The following is a 27,645-nucleotide window of genomic DNA, read 5'->3' as shown; positions in this document are numbered from 1 at the left end:
TCCGCAAAGAAATATACAAATTACTTCATTCCAATAAAAATAATATTTACCGTTATTTCTTAGTAAGAAACCTAAGAATTATTAGCATTTTATTTGCTGCTGATAGCAAAGATGGTGACTATTTTAATTTACCTTTGCTGAAAACAACGATGGTTTCCTTCTGAAAAATACTCAAGCAGGGTAAAGTATTTTAGGAGAATAATTACTTAAATAGACACAAGGCCAAACATTGCTTTTAACAAAACAAAGGGTTTATTTCGAAAAGGGAGATTGTATCTCAGACTGGAGAGAAAGAAAGAAAGTGTAAGATGTTTTTAGGTGTCGTCTGCCATCAGATTGCAGTTGTCAACAAGTAGCAGTGGGAGGAGTGAGTGAGAGAGGTCCATACAGGTTGCATGCTGGCGTCTCTCTGTCGATCGCAGCTGAGATCCCAGAGGGGTAAAAATAGTTCTTAAGGGGACAGCTCAAATCAATGCTCCTTGCCAACCGATTGGTCAGTGCAGCCGAATCACTTTGGCACAGGGCATTGATCCGCTTATAGTAAATAGTTTAACTTGCTACAGCATATTTTAAAAGAAATTAAATAGAATTATATTTTATTGACCAAAAATAAACCTAATGCGCATTATTCAAACTACTGTTCTCATCTTGAGTGTTATTTTCGTGACGTTTTGGATGATGTAACCTACGACTTGCTTTGCTTGTTGAACTCAAAATCTTCAGAATTTTAATTTTTTTTTTAATCTGTAGATTAGAGGGTTCGATTTGATATTCAAAAAAGTCTACTTTGAACTATCAAGACAGGATAAGTCCTTTCTAGCAGCTCCTGCCCAGATGTGGCAACAGTACTCCATCCTTGGACGAACTTGGCTCTTATATAGATAGAGAATTGCATCAGCATCAATAGAAGGATCCCACCATTTTACCAGCAGCTTTGGCAACAGATTTAATGTACGTTTTTCACCTCCTTTTCTCCTTTTGCATTACAGGTTCAAAGCCTGGCTACTGCGGCTATTTTTTTTTTTGCGCTTGCACAGGTACTCACTGCTATTTTGATTGAAACTTTTCTGGCGGTTAGTTGCTCAATAACCTTAGTATACCACCTCTCTTCACCAGGGCAACGCCGAGTAGCCATGCTAGTTCTAAATAAGATGGCATTTGAACTTGGCATCCGTTTGTAAACCTGCTCAAGCAAAGAAAAATTGCATAGGACACGTATTGAAATAATGAGGTTAAGTGGGGTGGGACAAAAACATTGTTCCTTATAAATTATTACAAATACTATAACCATAATGCAACATTAAAATTTGAGAGTTGTTCAATCACATGACCAGAGAGTAGTAGTAAGAGGTTAGTCGACAAGAAAATAGACAAAACTATTAATTTATAGAGAGCAATAAATGCACACGCTATTTAACAATGTACTTGGAGGCACGATGGACAATACTTGGCAGAAATAGAATGACAAATTGAAAGCTCTGGGAATTATAAATTTTTTTTTTTTTTTTTTTTTTTTTGCAGTTCTGAAGCTATACACAAGAAGTTGACAAAAACGAAAAAAAAAAAAAAAGTATAAAATGGCCTGAGGCTAGTTCAGAAACCATTAATTTTATAAAGAAAGGAAAAGAAATAGGTCGGCAAATGAACATTTTTTAGTTGTTAAGCTATAATTTTGTTGTGACTAAGCAAAGTCCATAATGAAATAGTTTGTAAATAAAAGACAAAACAAATTTGCATGTATATATTGCGATTAACAATGTCGAAATGGTCATGGGAGAAGGATGATGCTAAAAAAATAAATTTATATATCTATAAAAGTGAAAGTGTGTGTGTGTCTGTTTGTGTGTACATTTCCCTACACAATAACTGTCATATATATCTATTAAAAAAAAATATAAAATAAAATAAAAATATGGATATTCATAAAAATCGTCCATTCGAACTGAACATATACTGATGAAATATTTCTCAAAGCTTGAAAGACCTAACAAAAAGCTGAACATGTGGGGTCCCCCTCCAAGAAGGAAAAATTTACTTTAACCATGACTAATGTTTGTGCAAGATTTAAAAAAAAAAAAAAAAAATCCAAGGCATGGTTATTGAGAAAAGTGGGAATAAACGAATGGACGGATAGGAGTGAATTACTAGGTCCAATTCCTCCTTTGTTGGGGGAGGGGGGATCAAGATCATTGGCTGAAGCACGTCTAAAAAAAAAAAAAAAAAAATGTAATGCCAAATTTTATCTGCTCGTGTTCTTTATTGGATTTTCATAATTTAAACATTTTATCATGTAATCATTTGCTTAATTTGCTCTAGACTTTGTTCCTATTTACAATGCCTCCCCACGGGACAGAGTTAGACACCAGGGTCGTTTTTTAACGTGGAGAAAAAAGGAACAAAAATAATTGTCTCAGTCGTGAAGGATTTCTCCTCCACTGACAGAACAAGAAATTGAAGTGTAGATCTGAAGAACAGATACTACACTTTGTTGCTTGTCGGTTATCAGCTATTAAGAACGGAGATGTTATATGAAGGAGGAAACAAGAGATTAGATTATCTTTTCCATTGCCGATTTGTTGGTTCATTATTGGAGACCGTTCTATACCAGAGATCAAGCAACGTTTTCCGAATAGAATTTTTTAACAAATACATTAACACATTCGCGGCTAGCTCTATTACATTTGTCATTGCCAAACTATTTTTCTGCAATTTCCAAAAAATAAATTCAACAAGTAATGCATATGAATATAATATGGAAAATATATTAAACTTATATTTATTGGTCCTCCGACGAAAGGAGGGATGGACCTGTAATTTCATCCTTGTCTGTTCGTCTGTCCGCACGTTTCTCAGTAAGTATGCCTTGGAATTTTTAAAATTTTGCACAAACATTAAACATGATAAGAGTAAAAAAAGTTCCGGGGAAAACTGGTTGCAACCTCTTTCCCATAGAAGAGACGTTGCGAGCCTGTCTGTTTTATAGTTATTCCCATAGCAAGTGCTCGTTTGAGCTCCAATCTCTGGTCCCCCCTTACCAATCTTTCATGAAAAACACTCATCTAGCTGAAACTACTGTCAATAATTTTCCCCATTCTTTATCTGTGCCTAAATCAAAACAAATTCCATGAACAGAGCTTAAAGTTATTGGGGGGGGGGACAGTTGAAAAACGTTGCTCTGATAACGTGTCTTGCATTACCGCATTTCAATTTGTTCGGGAACGTGGCGTATCAATTCAACAATATTGTTCGGTGGCGTGTTGATTTGGCAATATTGTTCGGTGGCGTGTTGATTTGGCAATATTGTTCGGTGGCGTGTTGATTTGGCAATATTGTTCGGTGGCGTGTTGATTTGGCAATATTGTTCGGTGGCGTGTTGATTTGGCAATATTGTTCGGTGGCGTGTTGATTTGGCAATATTGTTCGGTGGCGTGTTGATTTGGCAATATTGTTCGGTGGCGTGTTGATTTGGCAATATTGTTCGGTGGCGTGTCATGTCGATGGACAGTGTTGCTCAGGAACGTGCATGTCGATTCAACGATATTGTTTGTGGCATGGCGTGTTGATCCGGCTGTATTGTTTAGGATTGCGTGGACGAATTTGTTTAGGACAGTGTCATCACTTGTGATTTTTTTTTTGTGCTCTCTTCCCTCGTAAAGCGACAGCTGCCTTCAGCTTAAATCACTGCCTTGATTTGGGTCCGGAACTGGGAGCATGCCTTTTCCATAAGCACCGGTGGATGGCAGCAATCAAACTGGCTTTGATGTTGTGGGAGGTCATGTAACTAATGTCTGCATATATTTTTTTTGCGAACATAAAAAATACACTTGGGGATGGGGGGGGACATATATATCAAGTAGATCTTTCTAAATAGTTTTTATTTAAATGGTTTTCCTTAAAACTGATTGTAAAAGACAAACTAAAAATTTAGTCATATTTATTTGTTTTTTTTTCCACAAACAATCTAAAACTTGACGATTAGTACGCAAAAGATGTAGGAAAAGAATAGTTAACAAAATTCACTTCCCACTTTAAGAATAAGTTTCTAAATAATGATATTTAGAAAAATATTCTTAATGGACGCAGTGGTAATATTGTCAGAAACTTTGTGAAAAATATTGAATAATTCGACCCTGTCTTTCCAAGCTTATAACTCCTCGAAAAATGTAATTCAAACCCTAATTTTCTTTTTTCAATTAAAGGAGTAAGGACCAAGGTTTCATAAAAAAAAAAAAAAAAAAAAAATACAAACAATGGTTTTTAAAAAGAAAAAAAAGGTTTTAAACTTCGGACTTTACAGGTAAATTTCCTAAACTTTTTTTGGGTTTTAAATTAGAATATATTCTTTATTGATCTTTTATCTTCAATTTGTGATATATAAAACTTTGGCACATAAATTTACATTTTAATAGACATTTCAAAATAGGGGGCAGCGTGAATTTAAAAAACGTTTGTTTAAAATATTATATTCGGTTTATTGGAAAGAGCATAAAATTTCACATTGAAAATATAAAAATAGAATCAATAGAAAAATTAAGATTTTTAAAGTTTAAAAATTGAAAAATACTGAACTCCTAAAATTCAATTGATTTCATTGTTTTTTAAAAAATAAAAAATATTTCTATTACTTTTTATACAACTTCAGTTTATTTTGGAAGTATAATCCATAAAGAAAATAAACAACCCACTTTTAAAAGAGAAATTACGAGTTTTTTTATATTTTATTCGCAGTTTCGTGTTAGGGATGTCAAAAATTCCTACAAAAATTCTGATACACCTAGTGCAATGGATAGAGACATTGAGTCTCTACAATTTCAGGTGAGCGTTGTCTGACGATAGCGGTTTCAATTTTACCCAAAGCAGGCCAGAGGATTAGTTGGCCAAAACGTGGCGAGTCAATTATGGAAGACAGTAATTATTAAAGCTACAGTTAAGAGACTTGGCATTCCTATCCTGTCACGATTAACCACCTGAAGAAGGCCAGAGGAATAGTTGGTTGAAACGTGGTGAAACAAAAACTATGAAGATAAGGATAGCAGTTTGTAAAAAGATGTGTCAACGATTAGTATGTAAAAGACATAGGAACTGCTCACTTCAAGAATAATTTTCTGAATGATATTTTAAAAAACACTTAACATGAGGACATTAGGAGGAGGAGGAGGAGGGGGGGTTAACTTCTGTGCCTTCCCTTTTTCAAATAAGGTCCATATCTTTATACTAATTACAAAGATTTTATAGGATATTGCTACTGTTAATAGATGTAGTAGTTAATTTGTTTTCTTGAAAAAAAAAAAAAATTAAAATACTACTACTACTAATGATAATGACAAATTTGTAGATTAACAACCTCAAAAATTAGATTCTATTTTTTTTTTCCTTTTTCAGGTGATTACAGGTGAACACCTTGAAAAAATTGGCAGTAAGAAAAAATTATTTCATTTAAAGTGGGGAATTAGTTTTGGATATAACTTAAATCATTTTTTTAACCATTCTAACTTTTTAGAGATACTCACTAAATTATTTTACCAGCGTAAAACCGTATGTAATCATTTAAAAAAAATAAATAAATAAACGACCCCCCCCCAAAAAAAAAAATTATAAAGATTTTATAGGTTATTGCTACTGTTAATAGATGTCGTACTAGTTAATGTTTTCTTGAAAAAAAAAAAAATTAAAGTAGTAATACTACTAATGATAATGACAAATTTGTAGATTAACAACCTCAAAAATTAGATTCTATTTTTTTTTTTTTTTTCCTTTTTCAGGTGAACACCTTGAAAAACTTAGCAGTAAGAAAAAATTATTTCATTTAAAGTAGGGGATTAGTTTTGGATATAACTTCATTAAATAATTTTTTAGCCATTCTAACTTTTTAGAGATACTCACTAAATTATTTTACCAGCATAAAACCATCAGAAATTATTCTACTGTAAGCAAAGAGTCAAGGTAACTGAGTGCATGTATTTTCATGGATGTGAAATATGAAGTACATAAGACGTTTTATCTGATTAGGTATAAACTTTTTAGAAATAAACCTATATTTTGTGTTGTCATAATCAGTCCAAGAAGAACGAAAAAGATATATAGGTATGTCTTCGTAGATTTGAAATGTCTGGAATGCTTATTTTTATAAAAATAAAGATAAACGCATGCATTCGGAAGCGTGAGAATTTGATTTGAAAGTAAGATTGTAAGAAAGCTCTACCAGAAAAATTGAAAGTAATAAAAACGCACACATTCGGAAAAAATGTTCAGTTTTTGTATTAATACTTGCTTAATCGATAGGTAAAAAAAAAAAAAAAAAAAAAAAAAAAAAAAAAAAAAAAAAAAACGCATTCGGAACGTTAGAGTTTTTGGTACTTGTGCAATGTACTTTCACAAGAAACACTCGTCTAGCTGTAAACACTATCAATAATTTCCCCCACTCTTTATCTGTGCCTAAACCTAAACGTAGATTCCATGAACAAAGCTTCTTTCTTAGAACTGCACGCCTGTGGAATTGTGTTCCGTTTTCCTGCTTTCCGGCTGACTACAATATGGTTGTGTTCAAGTCTAAAGTAAATAAGTTCTTGATGAGCCGTTCCATATAAGTTATCAAATTTACCAAATTTTCATTACTAATGATTACTATATTGACCAATTTCTACTGTACACTCTTTAACCCTTATCCTTGAGTGGCCTCTGGGCCTTGATAATGTGGTGACGCCTATGTAAAAAAAAAAAAAACAAAAAAAAAAAACAAAACAGGAGGGAGGCTTTTTAACTATTCTTCATTTTCACCTAACAATTTAATAAAAAAGGAAGATACTATATAAATTTAATTTAACTTTGTAATCATATCTGAAATGTAAAACTGCAAAAACACTGAATATTTCTTTAAGATTAATAATTCTCAATCTAATTAGCCCAAAAATAACGAAAAAGATATATAGGTATGTCTTCGTAGATTTGAAATGTCTGGAATGCTTATTTTTATAAAAACAAAGATAAACGCATGCATTCGGAAGCGTGAGAATTTGACTTGAAAGTAAAATTTGTTTGATACATGAATACAAAGATGCTTTCCTTCATATTTACAAATCCAAAACCACGAATAAAATTTGCTTATTTCATTTCTTCATTTTGAACGTTATCAACCATTTTTGACCATTTTTCTACAGACTGGAAGTCTTCCAGGGTTTCTGCCATTGCCTTGAATATGTGTTCATTTGTTTTCCCCTTGTGCTTGTTATATATAGAGCTTTGTTATTGGTCTCCCGACAAAAGAAGGGTGGACCTGTAAATTTACCCTTGTCTGTTCATTTGTCCGTCTGTCTGCACTCTTATCAATATCTATGCCTCGGAATTTTTTGAAATTTTGCACAAACATTAAGCATGATATGAGTAAAAACAAATTTTTTTTTTTAAAGTAACCGAATGGATTTTCTAGGAAAACTCTGGTTGCCCCACTAGGGGTGCCTTTCGGGTTAAAATGGTTAAAATTGACACGTTTATTAAAAAATTGATGTCTTGAATTTTTATAACACTTTCTGAAAAGTTTTAACTAACCGATTTCTATAGAATTTTGTTTGTCTATACTTCGTGATAACTCAGGTGTGCCCAAGGGGCTCTTTTAGGGCTAATAAAAACACTAAGTATATTTTACAATATTTGTCCAAAATTTTCTGTCTATGTTTATGTAGCAGTTTTTCATAGTGCTGAACTTAAATGTTAAGGCCTTGGGGACTTTTGGAGCTAAATGGGGGAGGGGGTGCTGAACTTTATCATTTCTTTTTATGCCGCGTTCACTGTGCACTCACAGGGGACCATGCATGCTTATCTTGTCTTCATACATGATCTTCCTAATGAAATTGTGTCCGAGATGGGTATATTTGCTGATAACACCACAATATTCCCAAAATACAAAAGAAATGGATATCCAAAGCAATGGCCGAATCTTTAGAATATTACCATCAGTCTGTAGTCAGAAAACAAAATGGATGGTAGCATTTAATGTCACTAAGACAAAACTTAACAGGCAATAGCTATGGCTAATAGCACCCTACCATAGAGTCTAATTTAAACTCTTTGGCCTCACATTCATAACATGAATTGGAACAAATACATAGAAGACATTGCTAAGGCTGCTGCAGAAAAAGGTAGGCTCCCTCTACCATGCTAGAAAATTTTTCACACCTACCAGTATTCTATATTTCTACAGTTATCATTTGCCCATGCATGGAGTATTGTCACATATGCACTGGTGTACCATCCACTTACCTCGTCCTCTTAGGCTCCATAAAAAAACCTGTAATCTATTTTTTTTTTTTTTTTTTTTAATTGGAAGTCACCACTTATCAAGGCGTGAAGGCCACTCGAGGGTAAGGGTTAATGAATATAAGGTGGTAGTGTAGTAGTCGTTAATGGTGTAAATTGAGTAGAATTTGATTATTTATGGGGACAGCTCAACAAGAATTTGTTTACATTGGACTTGAAGGCTACCATGTATTCAACCAGGAAGCAGAACAGCGGAACAGTTTCATGAGCCGGCAGTTCTGGAAAAGCTTTGTTCATGGAATGTGCGTTTAGATTTAGGCACAGAGTTGGTAATGGATCCCACACTATCTGCCAAAGTTCAGCCTCTGTCCCATCACTGCAATGTTGCATCCCTGCGCTTGTTTTACAAGTACTTTAATGAAATGTGGTTTGACGAATTTGCTGCACTTTCCCCCCCTCAATATAAATCTCCCCAACTGACCCAACAATCACATCAAAATTCTTACCCTTTACTGTAGATACCTTAAGTTTTCTACTCTAATAGTTTTTTTCTCATACTGCTAGCCTTTGGAATGCCCTCCCTGCTCCCAGTTTTTAAGAATGTACCAACATGCAGAAATTAAAATGTAATATGAATGAACAAACATCCTGCCTGCCAGCCTAAGACTTTTGACAAAGGCGACAGATTTTCACAAGATCCGTATCATTTTGAAGCTCTACCTTTCGGTCAACAAATATCGAAAAATTGGATAAAAACATTAATTCCTTCACCCTCAACTGGGCACTTTTTTTACAGAGAGAGGGCCGATATTTTAGAAAGTAATCCCCTCTTTTCGATTGACTAGACTTAAAACCTATATCACTTCCCATTTGGCGATGGGCGCAACAGCAAAGACGCCAGTTTCTTTTTCTTTTTGCACGTTCTTTTCCTCCTTTGCGGTACAGGTTGGAGTCTGCCTGCCTACTACCACTTTTCTTTTTGATCAGCACACATCTCCAAACACTCGGGGAATGCTGGGCACCCAGGTTAGTCATATATATATATATATATATATATATATATATATATGCCATTTCTTCAACAATATTGGACTAAGTATTATAAGGTACAATTTTTGCACTCTCTTGCAGTTCAGGTAAACCAAAATGAGAAAAATACTGGAACACATTTGGGGTTACACCGTTTGTAAGAATGCAATTTGATTGGCTATTGAAATTGACGTAATTTTTTTTTTTTAATTTTAAAAATTAAAAAAAAATATTGAAATTGACGTAATTTAAAAATAATTTTTAAAATTAAATTAAACAATATTGAAATATAATGAAAGTGGAACAATATTAGAAAACGGAATATTTTTTATTAAATGATTAAATACAGAAATATTTTATTAAATGATTTGGGGCTTATGCATTCTTGATACCGCACTAGTTTTTAATTTTTTTCCGGTTAAATTCAAGTCTCACGTTTTTTTATTAGGTGGAAGCACAGAATAGTTACAAAACACCCTGCCCTCACCATGTTAAAAATGGCTTTCAAAATAACATTTCAGCACGGTCACAAAAATGCACAAGTACTAATGATTTTTATTAAATAAAGAAACAAATAAACAATTAAAAATGTTATTGTTCTCGAATGCATAACATACGAGGAACATTTTATGTAATTCTTGCGGCGTTAATACACGATCAACAATTTGTTCTAGGCCGCCTTTTGCATGTTGCATTTTCGATATTTTGCTTATTAATGTTTTTATGAGATCTTACTGAAGTTTTCTAATTTTAAAATAAAGTAAAATGTTTAACTTTCAATAGCTAATCAAATTGCTGTACTTAAATGATTAACTTCTAAAAATTTTTTAAATAATTATATTGGTAAATGTAGTTTAGCGGCCTAAATTATTTGATAGACAAAAAATTATAAAAAACTATTTTATATAAAACATTAGACCCAAAGGCTGAAATAAAATCAGAAAAAAAAATTCATTTTTATTTTCATTAGACTAAAAGGCCGCCGTGTTGCTTTTAAAATTCAGCCTTTCTGTTTTGACCGGTTAGCCTTTTTAAGGCCAAATTTAGCCTTTTTTACGCTCTTTCATTAGAAAAAATATAGCGGCCAAAAACATGGTTCCATAAAGAGCGTAAAAAAAGGCCAAATTTGGCCTTAAAAAGGCGTATCTGTCAAACCTTAAAAGGCTAAATTTTAGAAGCAATACGGCGGCCTCAAATGTCGTAGTCTAATAAAAATGATTAAAAAATAATTTTTTTCCTGGTTTTATTTGAAATAGTTTTAAGTTCAGTGAAATAATTTACGCCGCTAAACTACACATTTACCATTATATTTTTATAATTAATTATATAATAATGATATTCTTTTAAAAATAATTTCAGTTTTTGAATTCTTTTACAACAATTAATTTCAAAAGCCAATCAAATTACATTCTTACAAGCGGCGAAGCCCCAAATATGTCCCTGTATTTTTCTCATTTTGGTTTATCTGAACTGCTAGAGGACCCAAAGCGTATATATATTAAATACTGTTTGTTATGATTCAAATTCACTTAAATTTTTTTTTTTTTTTACACTAGAAAAAATAGAAAACAAATATTTACCGGCCGAAGTAAGCCCAATGTCAAAATTCTGATGCCACACCAGTGGGACGCCATATCAAGTATGAAGTTTCACCCTAACATACTAAACATTAAAATTTTATTTAATATCGACCTGCATAACTAATTTTTTTAAAACTAAGTTATGTGTTTACTGGTTAGTTATTTTCATTTAGTCGAATTAGCCCCCCACCCCATCCTTCCCTCCAAAAATTTAAAGGTAGTAACTAATTTCAGGCTTTAGGGATCTGCTGTAGCAAATGTCTCCCTAGATATTTACTTTCGCTTTTCTCGCTCACGTGCCCCTAATCCAAATTCGTAGCAGCAAGCCGACAATAAGTATGCGTTTTTTTGTTTTTTTTTCTACCAAAACGATCATTAACAATTTTTAGCGTCTACACTATTGGAATGAAATTTTGTAGTAAATAAATCGTGTTCTAAGATAAAAACAATGGTTTCTACTAAATTTTTTTTTGTCGATTCTAATTACAATGGTAGCTTCGAAATTATGCAGTCGAAATTACCTGAATTTCGAAAACTAATCGTGTTAGCAGGTAAAAAATTTCGGCCATCTTGTTTAAATCGAAACGGAAAATTACCTCCCTTTTCTTTTGAACTTGGTAAATTAGTTTTTACGAAATCTTTATTAAATTAGATAATTTGTTAGAATAATTTATAATTTAGTAATTAAGTAAAAGATAATGGAATTTTTATTTGATTAATTCGAAATAAGAAATTTGGGGTTTGTATTACTGTATTACTTCGAAAAAGTTGTCAAAAAACAAATATATAACAAATAAATGTTATCAAAGGCAAGATAAGTTACTTTTCTACCAAACTGGATATAATTTTCGTGTTTTTATTCAATGTAACATGTTTATTCAGTTCGAAAAACATACAGTGTTTACCGATGTATTGGAACATTCAAAATGGCGTCTTATTCTCTCTTTAACACGGTAAGTGTGGGAAAAGATGTTATAAATAAAAAACCGGATAAAATACTGTTAAAAACTCGCTCAATATATGTAACCGTGACATAAGTTGACATATATTCGGCGGGTTTTTAATAGTATTTTGTATAGTTTTTTTATTTATAACACCTTTTTCCATACTTACGGTGTTAAAGAGGGTGTGAGACGCCATCTTGAATTTTCGAATACATCTGTAAACATTGTATGTTTTTCGAGCTGAATAAATGTTACATTGAATAAAAACAAAAAATATATCCAGTTTGGCAGAAAAGTAACTTATCTTGCCTTTGATAACATTTATTTGTTATATATTTGTTTTTTGACAACTTTTTCGAATCTATGTGTACAGTAATACAAACCCGAAATTTGTTTTAATTTGATTATTTTTAGTGGGCAAAAATTTATATCAGTTTGTAATTGGTAAAACTTAAAATCATTGTTAATGATCATTACGGTAAAAAAAAAAAATCCACTGAATATCGGCACGCTTCTACGAATTCGGAATAGGGCCATGTGAGCAAAAAAGCGAAAGTAGAAATCAGGGAGATATCTGCTGCAGGAGAATGCGTATATTAATTCCCGGTGTACACTGGTTGCGGTATGAGGATTTTAGATTTAGAGAGAAAAGTAGTAATTACTTCCTCTAAGGATGTTGCAGGTCGTGATGTTTTTCCTAGGATGTACCTATTTACTATGCCTCCCCACGGGGCAGAGTTAGACACCAGGGTCGTTTTTTAACGTGGAGAAAAGGTACAAAAATAAAAATTGTCTCAGTCGTGAAGGAATATAGGATTTTATAATGAATAAATGAGTCTAAAATGGTGTCCTAAAGTTACACAAGATGGTGGATAATAGTTTAGACATAATAAATTTGTATGTGGTATCTTATTGCAACCTATGATGATTTGGTTCAAAGGGAAATTTCTGCAATCATTTTATTATATAGTAGATAGAAGTGGATATAGTAGATAAAGAAATGAAACATTTTTATGGCTAAACCACAAGCGACGATCTTGCGATACCGCCTCAAAAACAGTCTGAAGGAACAAGAGAAATAACTAAATCTTGATTTTAGAAAGCCATTCTTAACATGGGGAGGCATTGGAAAAACTCAAATTTGTTTAAAAATGGTAATCTTTATATATAAAAACGGTAAGTTGTACAGTTTAATCAAGACATTAAAAAATAAATTTTGGGAAAAAAATTATATTGTACGTACTCGTTATGGAATAAAGTTTTGATACAAAAAAATCACTTTTTTTACAGAGGAAAATCAAACTTATGAGATCGATTGTGTCGCAACCATCTTGTCTTTCGCGAATGAGAGGGGAGATAACTCCAATCACTGCTTAAAGTTAGTCAAAATTTGACGCGATTATTTTGAAACATGGGCAGAAAAAATACCTAGAAAATATTAATCCCTTTTTCATTTTGTCCTTTGTTAATCACCCCCCCCCCGGTCCTCGGCAATAGGCAAATGACGAAACGATCCCTCATTAAAATTTGATTTTCTTCTAAGAAAAAAACTTGATCAAATTAAGTGATTTTTTTTTTTGTATGAAAACTTTATTCCATAACGATTACGTACAATATAACTTTTTCAATATTTTCATTTTTTAATGTCTTTATTAAACTGTACAAGTACCCAAAAAACTACTTAATCTACATGATTTTTGGTGCATGATATTTTAAGTCACGGGTACGTACATCATACAGATTATTATTTTTATTTTTTTATTTTTTTTTATTTATTTTTTTTTTTTTACTTCGTTTCCACCTGAACGTTTTCCTTTTAAATTAAAACTTTTGACGGCTTTCGGGTATGCTGAAAACGAATATCACATTTAAATTTTCTGCAAATAAGTAGTTTTCCGGATATTAAGCCATGTAATTCCTTATGTTAAAAGTGGTGGCCACTGTTGTACGCGCAAGCAAGTAAACATTTTAGCGTTGAATATCCGAAAAACTTAGTTGCAGAAAATTTAAATGCGATATTCGCTTTCAACATACCCGAAAACCAATATGTCGTCATATTAAAGGAAAATGTTAAGGGGAGGGAAATAAGTAAAAATTTACCCAGGTTTGTTTTTTCATAAAAAAACAGAGGTCCTGAACAAGTATCCAAAATATAAGAGTTCGGCATCTTCAGTTTATGTCAAGGAGCTCCTATAAAATACCGATTAATTTGACTAAACACCAAAAACCACACTAATATATACAAATACTGGAAGAATTCTACGTAATGAATGTTACTGACGTTTGCTGAGTGGATTTCTACCAGTATTTGTTTTTTTCTTATTTTCGAGTTTTGAGTGATTATTCTCTAGACTCCAAAGGTGACCCTCATGTCACCTTATTTGTTTACGTTTTAACTTGGGCGCTCAACAGTACACTACTCGTGTTTCAAACTTAAATGCTTAAAAATAAGTTAAAACACACAAAATTATCCAAGTAGGTAGAAGAGTAACTTAGCATGCCTTTGGTTACATTTATGAGTATTTTCGGTCTGTTTATTGTAAAACATGCCCAAATAATTTTAGGTAAAATAAATGAACACGGAACAGTTATTAAAATTTAAACTTTAAAATTAGGTATTTTTTACGACCTAACCCACTGTAGTATAACACCTCCAACCTCCCCATGCTAAGAATGGCTTTCAGAATAAACACTCCCAACCTCGAGAGCCGTTCTTAACATGGGGAGTTAGGGGTGTTTATACTACACTAGGTACTTTATATATATATTATATAAACCCGAAAATTACGTGAAATTAATTTCGTGAAGTTATTTCTATATTTTTTTAGTTTCCTTTCTAAAAAGGGAAGATCGCTATGGCGAAGTAAAGTTTCCAAGTTTCACTAGGTATAAATAATTGATTTCTGTTTAAATATAAACAGTTAAAAATAAGTAAAAATCTATTGTTAAATTGAAGTTTAGTAATTGACTACTCAAGGTCAGTTTTTCTTTTTTGTAACTTTTTGGTTTCCACCTTAAGTTTCCTTTAGAATGATGACTGGGAGAGGTTTTCGAGTATGCTGAAAACGAATACCCCCATTTAAATTTTCCGCAAATAAATAGTACTCATGCAGAGAGTGATCCGTGCTGAAATAACGTTATTTAAAAAGCCATTCTTAACATGGGGAGGGGAGGGTGTTTTGTACCTATTCTGTACATTAACCTTACAATTGAATAAATATAAAACTTTAATCAAACGTGGAAATACGATTTAAAAAATAGCGCGGATCACTCTGCATTAGCACCAAATAGTTTCCCGGATATTAAGCAACGTAAGTCCTTATGTTAAGTGGTGCCGGGTGCCCATTGTTGTACGCGCATATTTTGGGCAACAATGACCACCACTTTTAACATAAGGGATTACATTTAATATCCGGAAAATTTAAATGCGATATTAGGTTTTCACATACCCGAAAACCTATACAGGTCGTCATTTTAAAGAAAAATGTTAAGATGGAAACCAAATAATTTTTTTTTTTTTTTTTTTTTTTTTTTTTTTTTTTTTTTAAATCACGCAAAGAAAATTTGGTATTTTTTACGACTTTTCCCAACGTAGTATAAACACCCCCCAACCACCCATATTAAGAACGGCTTTCGGAACAAACATCCCCCCCAACCTCCAGGTTAAGAACGACTTCCGAGGTTGGAAGGGGTGTTTATTCCGAAAGCCGTTCTTAATATGGGGTGGTTGAGGATTTTATACTATGCTGGGGCAGATCGTAAAAATTTACCGAAAATTTAAGCCATTGAAAAAAAAAAAAAAATTAACATTTCGAATTTCTGCAGTTGTTTCTTTGGTTCCTATTCAGAATTCAACCCGATTTAAAAAACAGAATCTTTATAATACACGTACCTATCACGGAACTGAGATGTCATATTCCAGAAATCACGCAAATTGATCAAGTAGTTTTATTTTTAAGTTAAAAATTTTAACTAATAAAAGCAAATTTTATGAGGGGCCGGGCGGACGGACCTGTACGAAAATGATTTTAAAGATTTTTTTTTTCCGACGATTATGAAAGATTACAGACTTAAATTTATTAGAAAAAAATTGAAGAAAAATTAATGACTTTTAAGGACTATATATAAATTACGGGACACATCGGTAAAAATGGACAGTAAGTCAGGGAGCAATGTAGAACAATAGAACATTATAACGAGACAGTGCCCTCCTAAGAAAGGGGTAAAACACGAAGTTTTAGCGGGTGGGCACTCTCGTACAAGTCCACCTCACCTGGGCCGTGCCGTCTTAAAAAAAAAAAAAAAAAAAAAAAAAAAGCAGGTAAGTCCACAATAATTCAAACTTGCGAGATCAGCCTTATTGCTACAGATTCCACATTAACCTCTTTAAATCGTTTAACCAATGATTTTCTTGGTAATAGTGCACTTATTGATCCGTGCTGAAATAACGTTATTAAAAAAGCCATTATTAACATGGGGAAAGGTGTTTTGTAACTATTCTATACTTTAACCTTACAATTGAATACAAAAACATCCAACTTTAATTAAAATTGGAAATACGATTTTAGTGCGGATCAGTAAGTGCACTAGCACCATTTTCTTTATAAAAATAAAAGTACTTGATCAATTTACGTGATTTTTGGAATATGACATTTCAGCTCCGTAACGGGAACGTACATAAATATTTTTCTCTAGTTTTGTTTTAATTAGGTTGTATTTTAAATAAGAACCGAATCAACAGTCTACACGAAGTTTTTTTTTTTTTAAATTTTAAATCACGCAAAGAATTTAAAAAATGCATTTCAACATTACGAATTGCGACGGTCACGTTTTTTTTTTTTTGTTTGTTTGGGTTTTTTTTTTTTTTTCGATAAATGGCGACTTATTAATTAGAGCGAGTCCGGCCGTGTACAAGTCCAACAATATATACATTCTGCAAAATAAAAAGGTAGTTTTTTTTTCCCCCTACTGCACTGTACCAGTGGTAGTGTACCAGTACCACTGCACCACTGCAGTACTGCACCACCAGTGCATACATAATAGAGGGGGGGGGGGAAAGAAGAAGCTACCTTTATGCACAAACATTTTTTTTAAATTCCAGGCTCGCAAGGGTAAAAAATACTTAAGTACTGAAGGTTTTAAGAGATTTGGATTATTCGGACTACTGTTCTCAATTTCGTTGTTGAATTCATAACGTTTCGACCGATATAACCTCCGACCTTCCATAATTCCTATTCAAAATTCAGTCCAGGTTCTCAGAGTTCGACAAAAAGATTCCTGAACTTGACTAGATGATTCCGAAGTTGGGAAAGATGTGTCCGAAGACGTGTGTAGGAGAGGGGGGTAAATTAGTCGAAATGTTGCGAATACACCAACTCAGATGAGAACGATAATTCAAATTATTCGTCCTCATCTCAAAATTCCTAAAATAAACGATTTCATTTGTAAACAATAACACACACACATATATATAATTTGGTTCATTGAATTAATTTCTTCTCTTTTACTTTCCTTGAATGCTAATATCAAATATGATATGCGACTTACCCAGAACGAATCTGTACAAATGTCAGATAACACCCCTCTATCTCCCATGTTCGAGTAAAAGTGAGCAAAAAAACAGTGAGCGTGGAAGCGGTATTTAAATCGCGTTAAGAACTGCAATGACGACGGCCCACGTGATGTCGGGGGATTTCCTTCTTTTTTCTCTTTCTTTCTTTTTTTTTTCTTTCTTTCTTTTTTTTTCTTTCTTTCTTTTTTTATTTTTTTATTTTAACCCGCGGTCTCTTTTATTTCTCCAACCTGTTAGCTATAAACGTGGAGTGGTTACTTGCGCGATTCATTTCGCCACTTTCAATAATCGATACAACACTCCCCCTTCCCTCTCCAACTGTGGATTAAAGAGTTAGGGTAGACTGGACTCTCAAGCCTTCGTTGTGCAATTAGTCTAGGAGGAGGGAGGGCATGTTTAGTTCTCTCCCAACGCAAGAACTTAGACACCAAGGTCGCAAAGTGGGATTGAGAGGTCAGCAGCCCCACCCCCAGGAGGGGCACTTTGACCTGCAAAAAATGCGTCGTCAGCCCTGTCGGCATTCTCCAGGAAAGGCGCCTCATGCGAAACTAACCCCTCCTCAAAGAGAAAAGGTAAAGCCTGGGATGGTGGACCTCCTAGAACTGCACAGAACTAAACTCCCACCGCAAAATCAACAGGGACCGGGTCATTACAGGAATGCTAATCTCTGTGGATCTTAGGGACCGAGGATAAAATCCTTAGCCGAGTTTAGAAGAAGGATAATCCTGAAATAACAAAAGCATTTATCTCCTTTCACTTGTCCGCTGCCTGCGCCGCTCTGCTAGCAGTATCAGAATTTTTGTAGGAATTTTTGACACCCCTAACACGAAACTGCGAATACAATATAAAAATCTCGGAATTTCTCTGTTAAAAGTGGGTTATTTATTTTCTTTATGGATTATACTTCCAAAATAAACTATTACAGTTGTTTTAAAAGTAATAGAAATACTTTTTTTTTTAAAACAGTAATGAATTTTCCGAACTCAATATTTTTCAATTTTTAAATTTTAAAAATCTATCAAAATTTTTCTATTGATTCTATTTTTACGATATTTTCAGGGTAAATGTGAAATTTTATGTTCTTTCCAATAAATCGAATATAATATTTTAGACAAACGTTTTTTTTTTAAATTCACGACCCCCCCCCATCCCAATTTTTAAGTGTCTATTAAAAAGTAAATACTTAATTTAGTAACCCGATGAGTACATAATTATTTACTCACAAATTGAAGAGAAAAGGTCAATACATAATATATTCGGCGCTCTGCGGTTTGGATTGAACAATGTGCAAGCACCCTTACAGTGCATTGCATTGCATATCCATTGTTTCTTGTGACTAAAAAGGGGGCTTCTTAAAAATAAAAAATAAAATTTCGAAACCTACCACTCTCCCTACCCCTATGATTACACTTGCATTATTATTTTTAATTTTATTTTATTTAATTTTTTTTGTTTGTTTGTTTATTTTGTTATTTCATCTTTGCTTGTTTGTTTATTTTGTCGGGTCAGATGTGCGGTTAGATATTGCGTAACCCCTCTTCATTATAAACTTAACGCGCTAATATTCATATATCCATTAGATATCCATTATTTTTCAAACTAAAATGGAGGTCATTTTTTTTTTTTTTTTTAATGTATGAAGTGCATATTTAAGGATGAAAAAGACCTATCCCTCCCCCTAAGGCTAGACTGGCATTGTTATTGGTTGTGTTTACCCTATGATCTGTACTGTTTTTATTTTATTTTTTTGTTGTTTTTTTTAAAATAATGCTGTTAATCCATTGCACGAGGTTTATCATTTGCTTACACCCTCTTTTAGTCTCCGCCTTTCTTTTATTCGAATCACGCGGCATTTATACATTTGTAATTTTTTTGTTGTTCCTATTTACAATGCCTCCCCACGGGACAGAGTTAGACACCAGGGTCGTTTTTTAACGTGGAGAAAAGGAACAAAAATAAAAATTGTCTCAGTCGTGAAGGATTTCTCTTCCACTGACAGAGAACAAGAAATTGAAGTGCAGCATCTGAAGAAACAATACTACAATTTGATCTTGTCTTGTTGTTTGTTTAACTAGTTTTAACACTGCAAAGAAGGTGGGCTCTCTACCATGCTAGAAAACTACTTAAACCTGAAAGTATCCTGTCCTGTACCTCTATAAGGCCACTATTCGCCCATGTATGGAGTACTGTTGTCACATTTAGGCTGGTGCATCTACTGCTTGTCTTTCACTCCTGGACAGGGTTCAAAAGAGAGTCGCCAACCTGATAGGTTCTGAACTGTCATCTAGGCTTCCCATTTACGAAATATTGCATCCCTACAAATACTTTAATGGTGAATGTTCTGACGAACTGCAAACACTTGTACCCTCGACAAACCCGACAAGCAACTAAGTCCCACCCCTTTACAGTAGAGATCCCTAGGTGTAAGGAAGTCTTTTACTCCAATAGTTTCTTCCCCAGAACTGCAAGTTTTTGGAACTCCCTTCCGGGATTCTGCTTTCCCAACTGTACTGATATGCATAAGTTCAAGTGTAATGTCAACAAACATATTTCTACTCATCTCCCTCCATAATGCCCCTGCAAATTATGTCCCCGATAGTAGCCCCCTACTTCAAAGTGGCACTGTGCCTTGTTTGAGGTGAAAATTGAATTAAAAAGAAAAAATTTTTTTGTACATATTAATACATTGTTTTTTTTTTAAAGTTACAAGTTCACTTAGTTCGTCGGAGCACATTCCTTGGCAGTACTTAAAAAACAAGTATCTTACTGCCGGTGCAATCCTCTATCTGTACGAGAACCAGGTACACTCTAAAATGAAGTACTGCTGCCACATCTAAGCAAGAGCTACTCAGCACGCCCTATCCAGCCTTGATAGAATTCAAAACCAGCTTCGAAACCTAGCAGTTGATGCCCCCTTTTTTTCTTCCCTGCAACTTCTTTCTCTTAGAAGAAACGTTGCCAGCCTGTCTCTGCTCTATTGCTATTTTCATGGTAAGTGCACGCCTGTGGAACTCTGTTCTGTTTGCCTGTTTCCCACCTGACTACAACCTGGATGTCTTCAAGTCCAACATAAACAAATTCCTGATGAACCGCCCCCTTAAGTAAGACACTTTATAAAATCTCCAATACTAACGATTACTATGATACTATTCCATTGATTACTGTACACGCAATAACCCTTGTCCCCGAGTGGCTTCCGGGCCTTGATAAGTGGTGACTACCTTGGTAAGAAAAAAAAAGTGCTCATCTGAACTCCAATCTATGGTTCCCCCTTGCCAAACTTCAAAAAAAAAAAATACTTGACTAATTACAACCACTATAAACGATTTCCCTTCCACTCTCTATCTGTGCCTAAATCTGGAAGACATACATCAAATCTGTTGCCAAGATCGCTGAGAAAATGGTTGGATCACTCTACTGCTCCAGCAGGTATCTCACTGCCAATGCAGTCCTCTATCTGTATAAGAGCCAGGTATGCCCTAAAATGAAGTACTGTTGCCACATATGGGCAGGAGCTGCCGACACACTCTATTCCAGCCTTGATAGAGTTCAAAACTGGCTTCGAAATCTAGTAGGTAATGCACTTTTCTCTTCCCTGCAACCTCTTTCCCACAGAAGAGATGTTGCAAACCTATCTCTGCTCTATCGTTATTTTCATAGCAAGTGCTTGACTGAATTCCAATCTATGGTTCCCCCTCGCCAAACTTTCATGAAAAAACAGCTTGTCACAGTTTCAACCAAAAGAAACCACTCATCAAAACAAAAATCGCATTAAAAAATATGAACATCACATACATCATAGCCGACGACCTTTTGACAAGTACATCGACATGAATAATTATCCCGTGGAACACTGTAATAGTACAATTCCAACTGGAATAATATTCACGACTTTCTCAGCTTCAATTTGATATGACATATGAATATAAACCTCAAACAGATAACTCCCAACAGTACGTTAAAACACAAAAAACAAACACAACTCAAAAACAAAAACGCTGAAAAGCTGCTTTGTCTACAACTATGTCCACCGGATGAGTATAAATACAGTGTTTTTTTTCAACAAGCAGTCAGTCGTGGCTAGACTGCCGAGCAACCCAACCCAATGCAGCAGCAGCAGCAGTCATGCCCACACCGACATGGGTACAGCAGCAGCCACTTGCCACCAATTCCCTCAATTTCCAGCAGCCGAACATTTCAAGTCGTATTTTTCCCGTAGCCATTAGCAACAACCTTCTAGCTGTTTCAGTTTGAATACCAGCTAGACTCCAACCAACTCTGACTTCCATTTAGTTTCTTTTTGTAAAATAAACCTGGACGGATTTATATTCATTCACGACGGTTATTTCTTCTTTGCCATTGTCATTTTTCGTCTTTTTCTTGCCTGTGTCGTATTTTAGTTGTAGGGTTGATTGCCACCGGCATTCGGCCCCACAACAAACTAGCTACAACTATTATAAACGATTTCCCCAACTCTGTATCAGTACCTAAATCTAAACACAGATTTCATGAACAAAAGAACAAAGCTACTTTCCCAGAAATGCCTGCCTGCGGAATACTGTTCCGCTGGACTGCTTCTCAGTTAAATACAACATAGTAACCTTCAAATCCAATGTAAACATAATAATTAAATTCTCCCCAATTTACACCATTAACAATTACTACACTACCATCTTACATTCATTAACCCTTATCCTTGAGTGGCCTTCAGGCCTTGATAAGTGGTGACTCCGAAGTAAAAAAAACAAACAAAAGAAAACAAGCACAGAGATTCAAAATTGTGGTGATGCGATAGAGGTTGAAGTTTAGCAGACAGTGTGTTGTAGGGTTGTTGCATCGGTAACCATCCTCCAGGCCTTGTTTGATATGAACGGGAGGGTCGCCAAATTTTGGCTTTTCTACAATGTAAATCCAACAACTTCTCTACAATTCAACAGTTTCATCAGTCTCTTCTCTCAAGCAGCTAGACTTTGGAATTCCATTCCTACTACCTGCTTCCCTGGCTTTACTGATATGCAGAAGTTTAAATGTAATGTAAACCAACATCTTCTTAATCTTTCCTAGCCATGGTTAATGGTGAACGTGAGTAAAAAAAAAACAAAAAGAAACATAAAACATGGTCCGAAAAGAGTCATGAAACCGCAATGCAAAATTATAGCTTGAGTCTGCCAATGTATGAGGGTCGTACCTCTTATTTTTTGACTCAGAAAGTTGAAGAGCTACAAAGATGGGAGTAATGCCATTAAACCACGCTACCTTTATTTATTTATTTTTCTACATAGCCACCACCATTCTCAATGCATTTTTTGTCGTCTGCTTCTTTTGATGCTTCAGTTGCAAATGTCCAAAGCACACTTTGTCCCTCACATCGATCGCCACTCAAAAACCGACAAAACCCATCCCCTAACTGTGTTAACATCAACTACATTAGCTTCGTAAACGTTCAACAGGCGCCGGTGAATGTTGATCAGTTCAATTTCTTCTGCATAGAGGAATCTAATGACACATCTCTGCTTTTTACACATTTTACAGATGTGGCAACAGTACTTAATTTTAGGGCATAACTAACTCTTATACAGATAGAGGACTGCATTGGCAGTGAGATACCTGCTGGAGCAGTAGAGTGATCCAACCATTTTCTCAGCGATCTTGGCTCCTTAGAGTCTCACACCGTCAATATCTGCAACAGAGAGATGTAACTTTCAGCTCATTGATTCATAAGTTAAGTGATCATAACAATGCGATCCCATCTGATCGATTCAGGTGGAATAAAAAAATCAGGAGGCATTACTTTTGGAACGCCCTACAAATACGTGGAATTGAGTTTCAACTCATGTAGCAAAGTCACTGCTAGAAATGAAGAGAGAAATATAACGCCTTGTCGCATTGACATCTCAAACGGACTTTTATCTTGTCTCTCACTAAGTCTTGGTGAGATGACGTTTTATTAACACAACGCTCACTGCTTGACTGTTTATAAATCGCAGTGAAAAGTTAACACACCGGTTCTCGCATGAAATTAGCAATCTCGCATGATCACCAAAATTAGCAATCTTGATCCTAGTTAGTACCAGATTGACCATTTGGGAAGGTGAGGCGTTGTATGTACCGCGAGGTAAAATACCAGGTTGAGACTCTGGCGCGGTCTATCCTTCTCTCAAGGGTAGATGGGCCTCTCTTAAGCCATGGTAGGCATCCCATCTAGTGATGCCGTCACGATAAAAAATACTCTTGATAGCCCTGGCGAAGCATCAAGTATTCAGCTACTGATAAGATTTGAATTACACTACAAACTCGTGTAGTGAGTTCAATCTCGGCTGCGGCCGCATTGAATGGATTGAAAAGTTTTGGTGAAAGTGCTATCCCGCACAAAAAATGTTTTGACCGAGCCATGCAGCAATCGCTCTGCGAGTAAAAATATGCAAATTCAAAAGAAAATAGATCGTAATCATGTAATTATTCCACTATTAAAATAGAAATTTCTTTTTCAGACACTGATATATAATTTTGCCATCTGTAACACTGGATTGTATAAAGTGCTTGTTTCAGAATCTAAACTTTTTTTTCAGTCAAATTTCAAATCGTATTTCTGAATTTTTTTTTAGATGAGGATTGGTTATTCATATTATTTGGATTCATTGGACTACTGTTTTCATCTTGAGTGTGATTTTCACGATGTTTCGGTTGATGTAACCTCCGACTTTCTTCGGGTGTATCTTGTCGAACTCGGGAATTTGGACGATATTTTGAACAGGACCCTTTATTTACTTCACGGGCGTAGCATAACTGGTTCTAAGTGATTCACTATTGTATTTTTTGGTCACCCACACTGAGAATTGAACCTTCAACCTTCAGGAAAAAAATACAATTGCACATTACTTAGGACCTCTATGCACTGATGGCTGACAGAACGAGAGCATGTTACCCCCATGAAGTAAATAAACGGTTCCATTCGAAATTCCATCCAAATTTCCGAGTTCGACAAAAACATTCCCGATGACAAGATACATCTGAACAAGGTCGGAGGTTACATCAACCGAAACGTTGTGAAAATGACTCTAAACACTGCAGAATCATCATGAATCACTGCTTCCACTTGGTGCGGATTGCAAACCCACAGGACTTATTTTTCGCCATTCCTTCCGATCCAGGGCAAGTTGGTTAATGGACGCCCAACTTTTGAGAGATGTTCAATCAAAAGCATTTTCTCTTCATCTTCTCCTTAGCTTTCCTCTGCCTCTTCTGCCTTCTAACATACCCTCAAAGCAGAACTTTGACAAACCAGTGGTTGATCATTTGACATGGCCAAAAATTTTAAGAGTTTTACTTTGAATTTTATACAAATAGACGGGGTAGGGGAGTAGTTTGACAGAGAGTGGATATTCAATAAATACTAAATATCTATAGATTTCTATTGCTAAGGCATGCATTAGCTTAACTTATATTCATATTCTTTAGCTTATCTATAAAATAGATACTTACTAGCATTTCAGCCCGGCGTTGCCCGGGTGTTTGGAGGTGTATTTTGAGCAAAAAAAAAAAAAAAAAAAGCTGTCAATTTTTTTAACTTTGACCCCTATTATGACCTCTTAACATTTATTGTTTTGGGCTCAAATCAAGTTATTAAGTTAGATCCATGTCCAAGCAACCTATATCTAAAATTTCAAGTGTTTAGACCAAAAAATTGTCAGAGGAGTTTGGTAGAGTTATCAGAGGTCAAATCGTTAAACTTTCACCCCTTAACAGCCAAATTTCTGGCCGAAAACAGATTACAAAGATTTTCCCAAATCTCAGTACCCTGTATATCAAATTTCGAATCTGTAGACTAAAAATTGACAGTTATTGCGTAGGGAAATGTACACACACACGCACACACACACACACACACGCACACACACACACACACACATTCACTTTTATAGATATATAGATTAACCATAGTTTGTAGTGATTTATATATTTTTTTTTTAATTACATTTTCACCCCAAACAAGGCACATTGCCACTTTGGTGTAGGGGGCTACTATCAGGGGCAGCAGCTACTGAGGCACTATGTTGGGATTTAGGCAGCAAGATGTCGGTTCATGTTACACTTGAACTTCTGCATGTCAGTACAGTTAGGGAAGCAGGGACCTGGAATGGAATTCCACAGTCTAGCGGTTCTGGGAAAGAAACTACTGGAGTAGAAAGATCTTTTACATCTAGAGATCTCTACAGTGTGGGTGTGTGATTTAGCTGCCTGTCGGGTTTGTCGAGGGTATCTACGTCGTGGGGGCACAAGTGTCTGCAGTTCGTCAGAGCATTCACCATTAAAATACTTGTAGAACAGGCAGAGGGATGCAACGTTTCATCGATGGGATGGAGGCTGAAGCTTATATGCCAGTTCAGAGCCTATCAGATTGGTGACTCTTTTTTTAACCTTGTCTAGGAGCGAGAGACTAGCAGCAGATGCACCAGCCCAAATGTGACGACAATACTCCACACATGGGCGAATGGTGGCCTTATAGAGATACAGGATACTTTCAGGTGTCAGTAGTTTTCTAGCATGGTAGAGAGAGCTTACCTTTTTCGCAGCGGCCCTGGCAATGTTTTCAATATAATTGTTCCAGCTCATGTTTCCTGTGAACGTTAGGCCAAGCAGTTTGAAAAATGTACTCTCAGACAGGGAGTCACTGGCCTTTGCTATAGGTGGCAGAGAAGGTTCCTTGTAATTATTGAAGGAAATTAGTTTAGTCTTGGCAGCATTGAATTTGACCATCCATTTATGTCCCCATTCCATGACAGATTGGCGGTCATCCTCTAGTGTTTTTGCCATTTCTTTAGATATGTGTTCATTTGTTTTCTTGTCATGCCTGTTATAGAGTGTAGTGTCATCAGCATATATACCCATCTCAGAGGCAGTTTTGTCGGGGAGGTCATTAATAAATATTAGGAACAATAGAGGTCCAAGGATAGACCCGTGAGGCACTCCCACATTTATATCACACTGTTTAGATGTACAACCGTTGAGGACAACCTGGATTTTTCTCTTATCTAAGAAGGATTTAATTATGTTAAGTATTCTACCAGTGATACCGTATGATTTAATTTTCCTGAGGAGACCCTCATGCCATACCCTGTCAAAAGCCTTAGATATATCTAGAGCTACCGCTCTGCCCTCCCCCGCTTTGTCCAGTGAATGGTATATACGTTCAGAGATTACAGTGAGGATGTCAGCTGTGGAACGGGCTTGTCTAAATCCATATTATTTGTCAGTCAGAAGTTTAGCATCTATAAGGTGCCGGACTAGAGCATGGTTAATTATGGTCTCAACTATTTTGGCGAAAAGTGGGAGGAGGCTAATGGTGCGATAATTTGATGGGTCAGTTCTTTCGACAGAATTCTTGAATACTGATACCACAGAAGCAGTTTTTCAACAGCCCGGAAAGCATAATTCATTAAGGCATTTGTTGTAGAGTGTAGAGAGAACTGGAGCTAATTCGGCTGAGCACGTTTTTAATAGCACAGCTAGGATGAGATCAGGTCCACACGCTTTTGAAGTGTCAAGGTTTTTTATGATAGCGTGTATCTGAGCAGGGGTGATTTTTAGATCGTCTAACATGGCATCTGTCTGCAAAGGAAAGTCAGGCAGGGGGTGGTTGGAAGGGTCCAGTGTGGAGTTCGAGGCAAACCGGCTGGCAAGCATATTAGCCTTGTCAGTTGCTGAGCAAACAACCTCGTGATTGTTGGTTAGTGGGGGAATTGTTGATTGCCCATTATTTACTACACTGTTGTAGATTTTCCAGAAGTCACGATTTCCTAATTTTTGTGCTTCGATGCGTTTTTAGTGGTTTCAGTAAATTCTCTCTTAGCTGTTGCTATTTCTTTCTTAACGTTACTTCTAGCTTCTATATACTTCTGTTTGTTAGAATTGGACTTATGTCGGTTAAATCTGCGGTATGCATGTTGCCATTGAGCAATGGCAGTTGCGCAAGTCGAAGTAAACCATTGGGGAGAGTGGGGCTTGCTATAAAATTTCCGCATGGGAACATGTGCTTCAATTGCTGTTTTGAACCATTCAGTGGTCTCATTTGTGCACTGTTCAGCAGGAAGTGAAAAGATATTTCGCCATGGGACATCTCTGGTAAGATCTCTGATGGCTTCTCAGTCAGCCTTTTTATAATCTCATTGCTTTGAGCACTGGCTCTTCAGTTTTGGGTCTAGAATTTAGGGCGATTTCTACCATTATCACTGCATGGTCAGCGTTCCCGAGTGGGCTGTCAGCATTT

The 27,645-nt window shown here is 35.3% G+C and overlaps 1 protein-coding gene across 1 annotated transcript in view; it reads right to left on the bottom strand.

The window, feature by feature from the left end:
• Positions 1-17,510, bottom strand: part of LOC145283966 (multidrug resistance-associated protein 1-like) — a 145,987-nt gene extending 128,477 nt beyond the window's left edge. The window contains exon 1 of the mRNA XM_080133064.1: positions 17,354-17,510. Within this exon, the coding sequence (XP_079989190.1) occupies positions 17,354-17,401 (48 nt within the window). The 5' untranslated portion in view covers positions 17,402-17,510. The remainder of the gene's footprint in view (positions 1-17,353) is intronic.
• Positions 17,511-27,645: the final 10,135 nt, after the last annotated feature.

The sequence above is a fragment of the Euprymna scolopes genome, chromosome 8, assembly GCF_053919585.1.
Source record: "Euprymna scolopes isolate OS-2025 chromosome 8, ASM5391958v1, whole genome shotgun sequence".
Lineage (NCBI taxonomy): Eukaryota > Metazoa > Mollusca > Cephalopoda > Sepiida > Sepiolidae > Euprymna > Euprymna scolopes.
The sequence above is the reverse complement of the archived record's forward strand: the minus strand, read 5'-3'. Positions and strand labels throughout refer to the sequence as shown.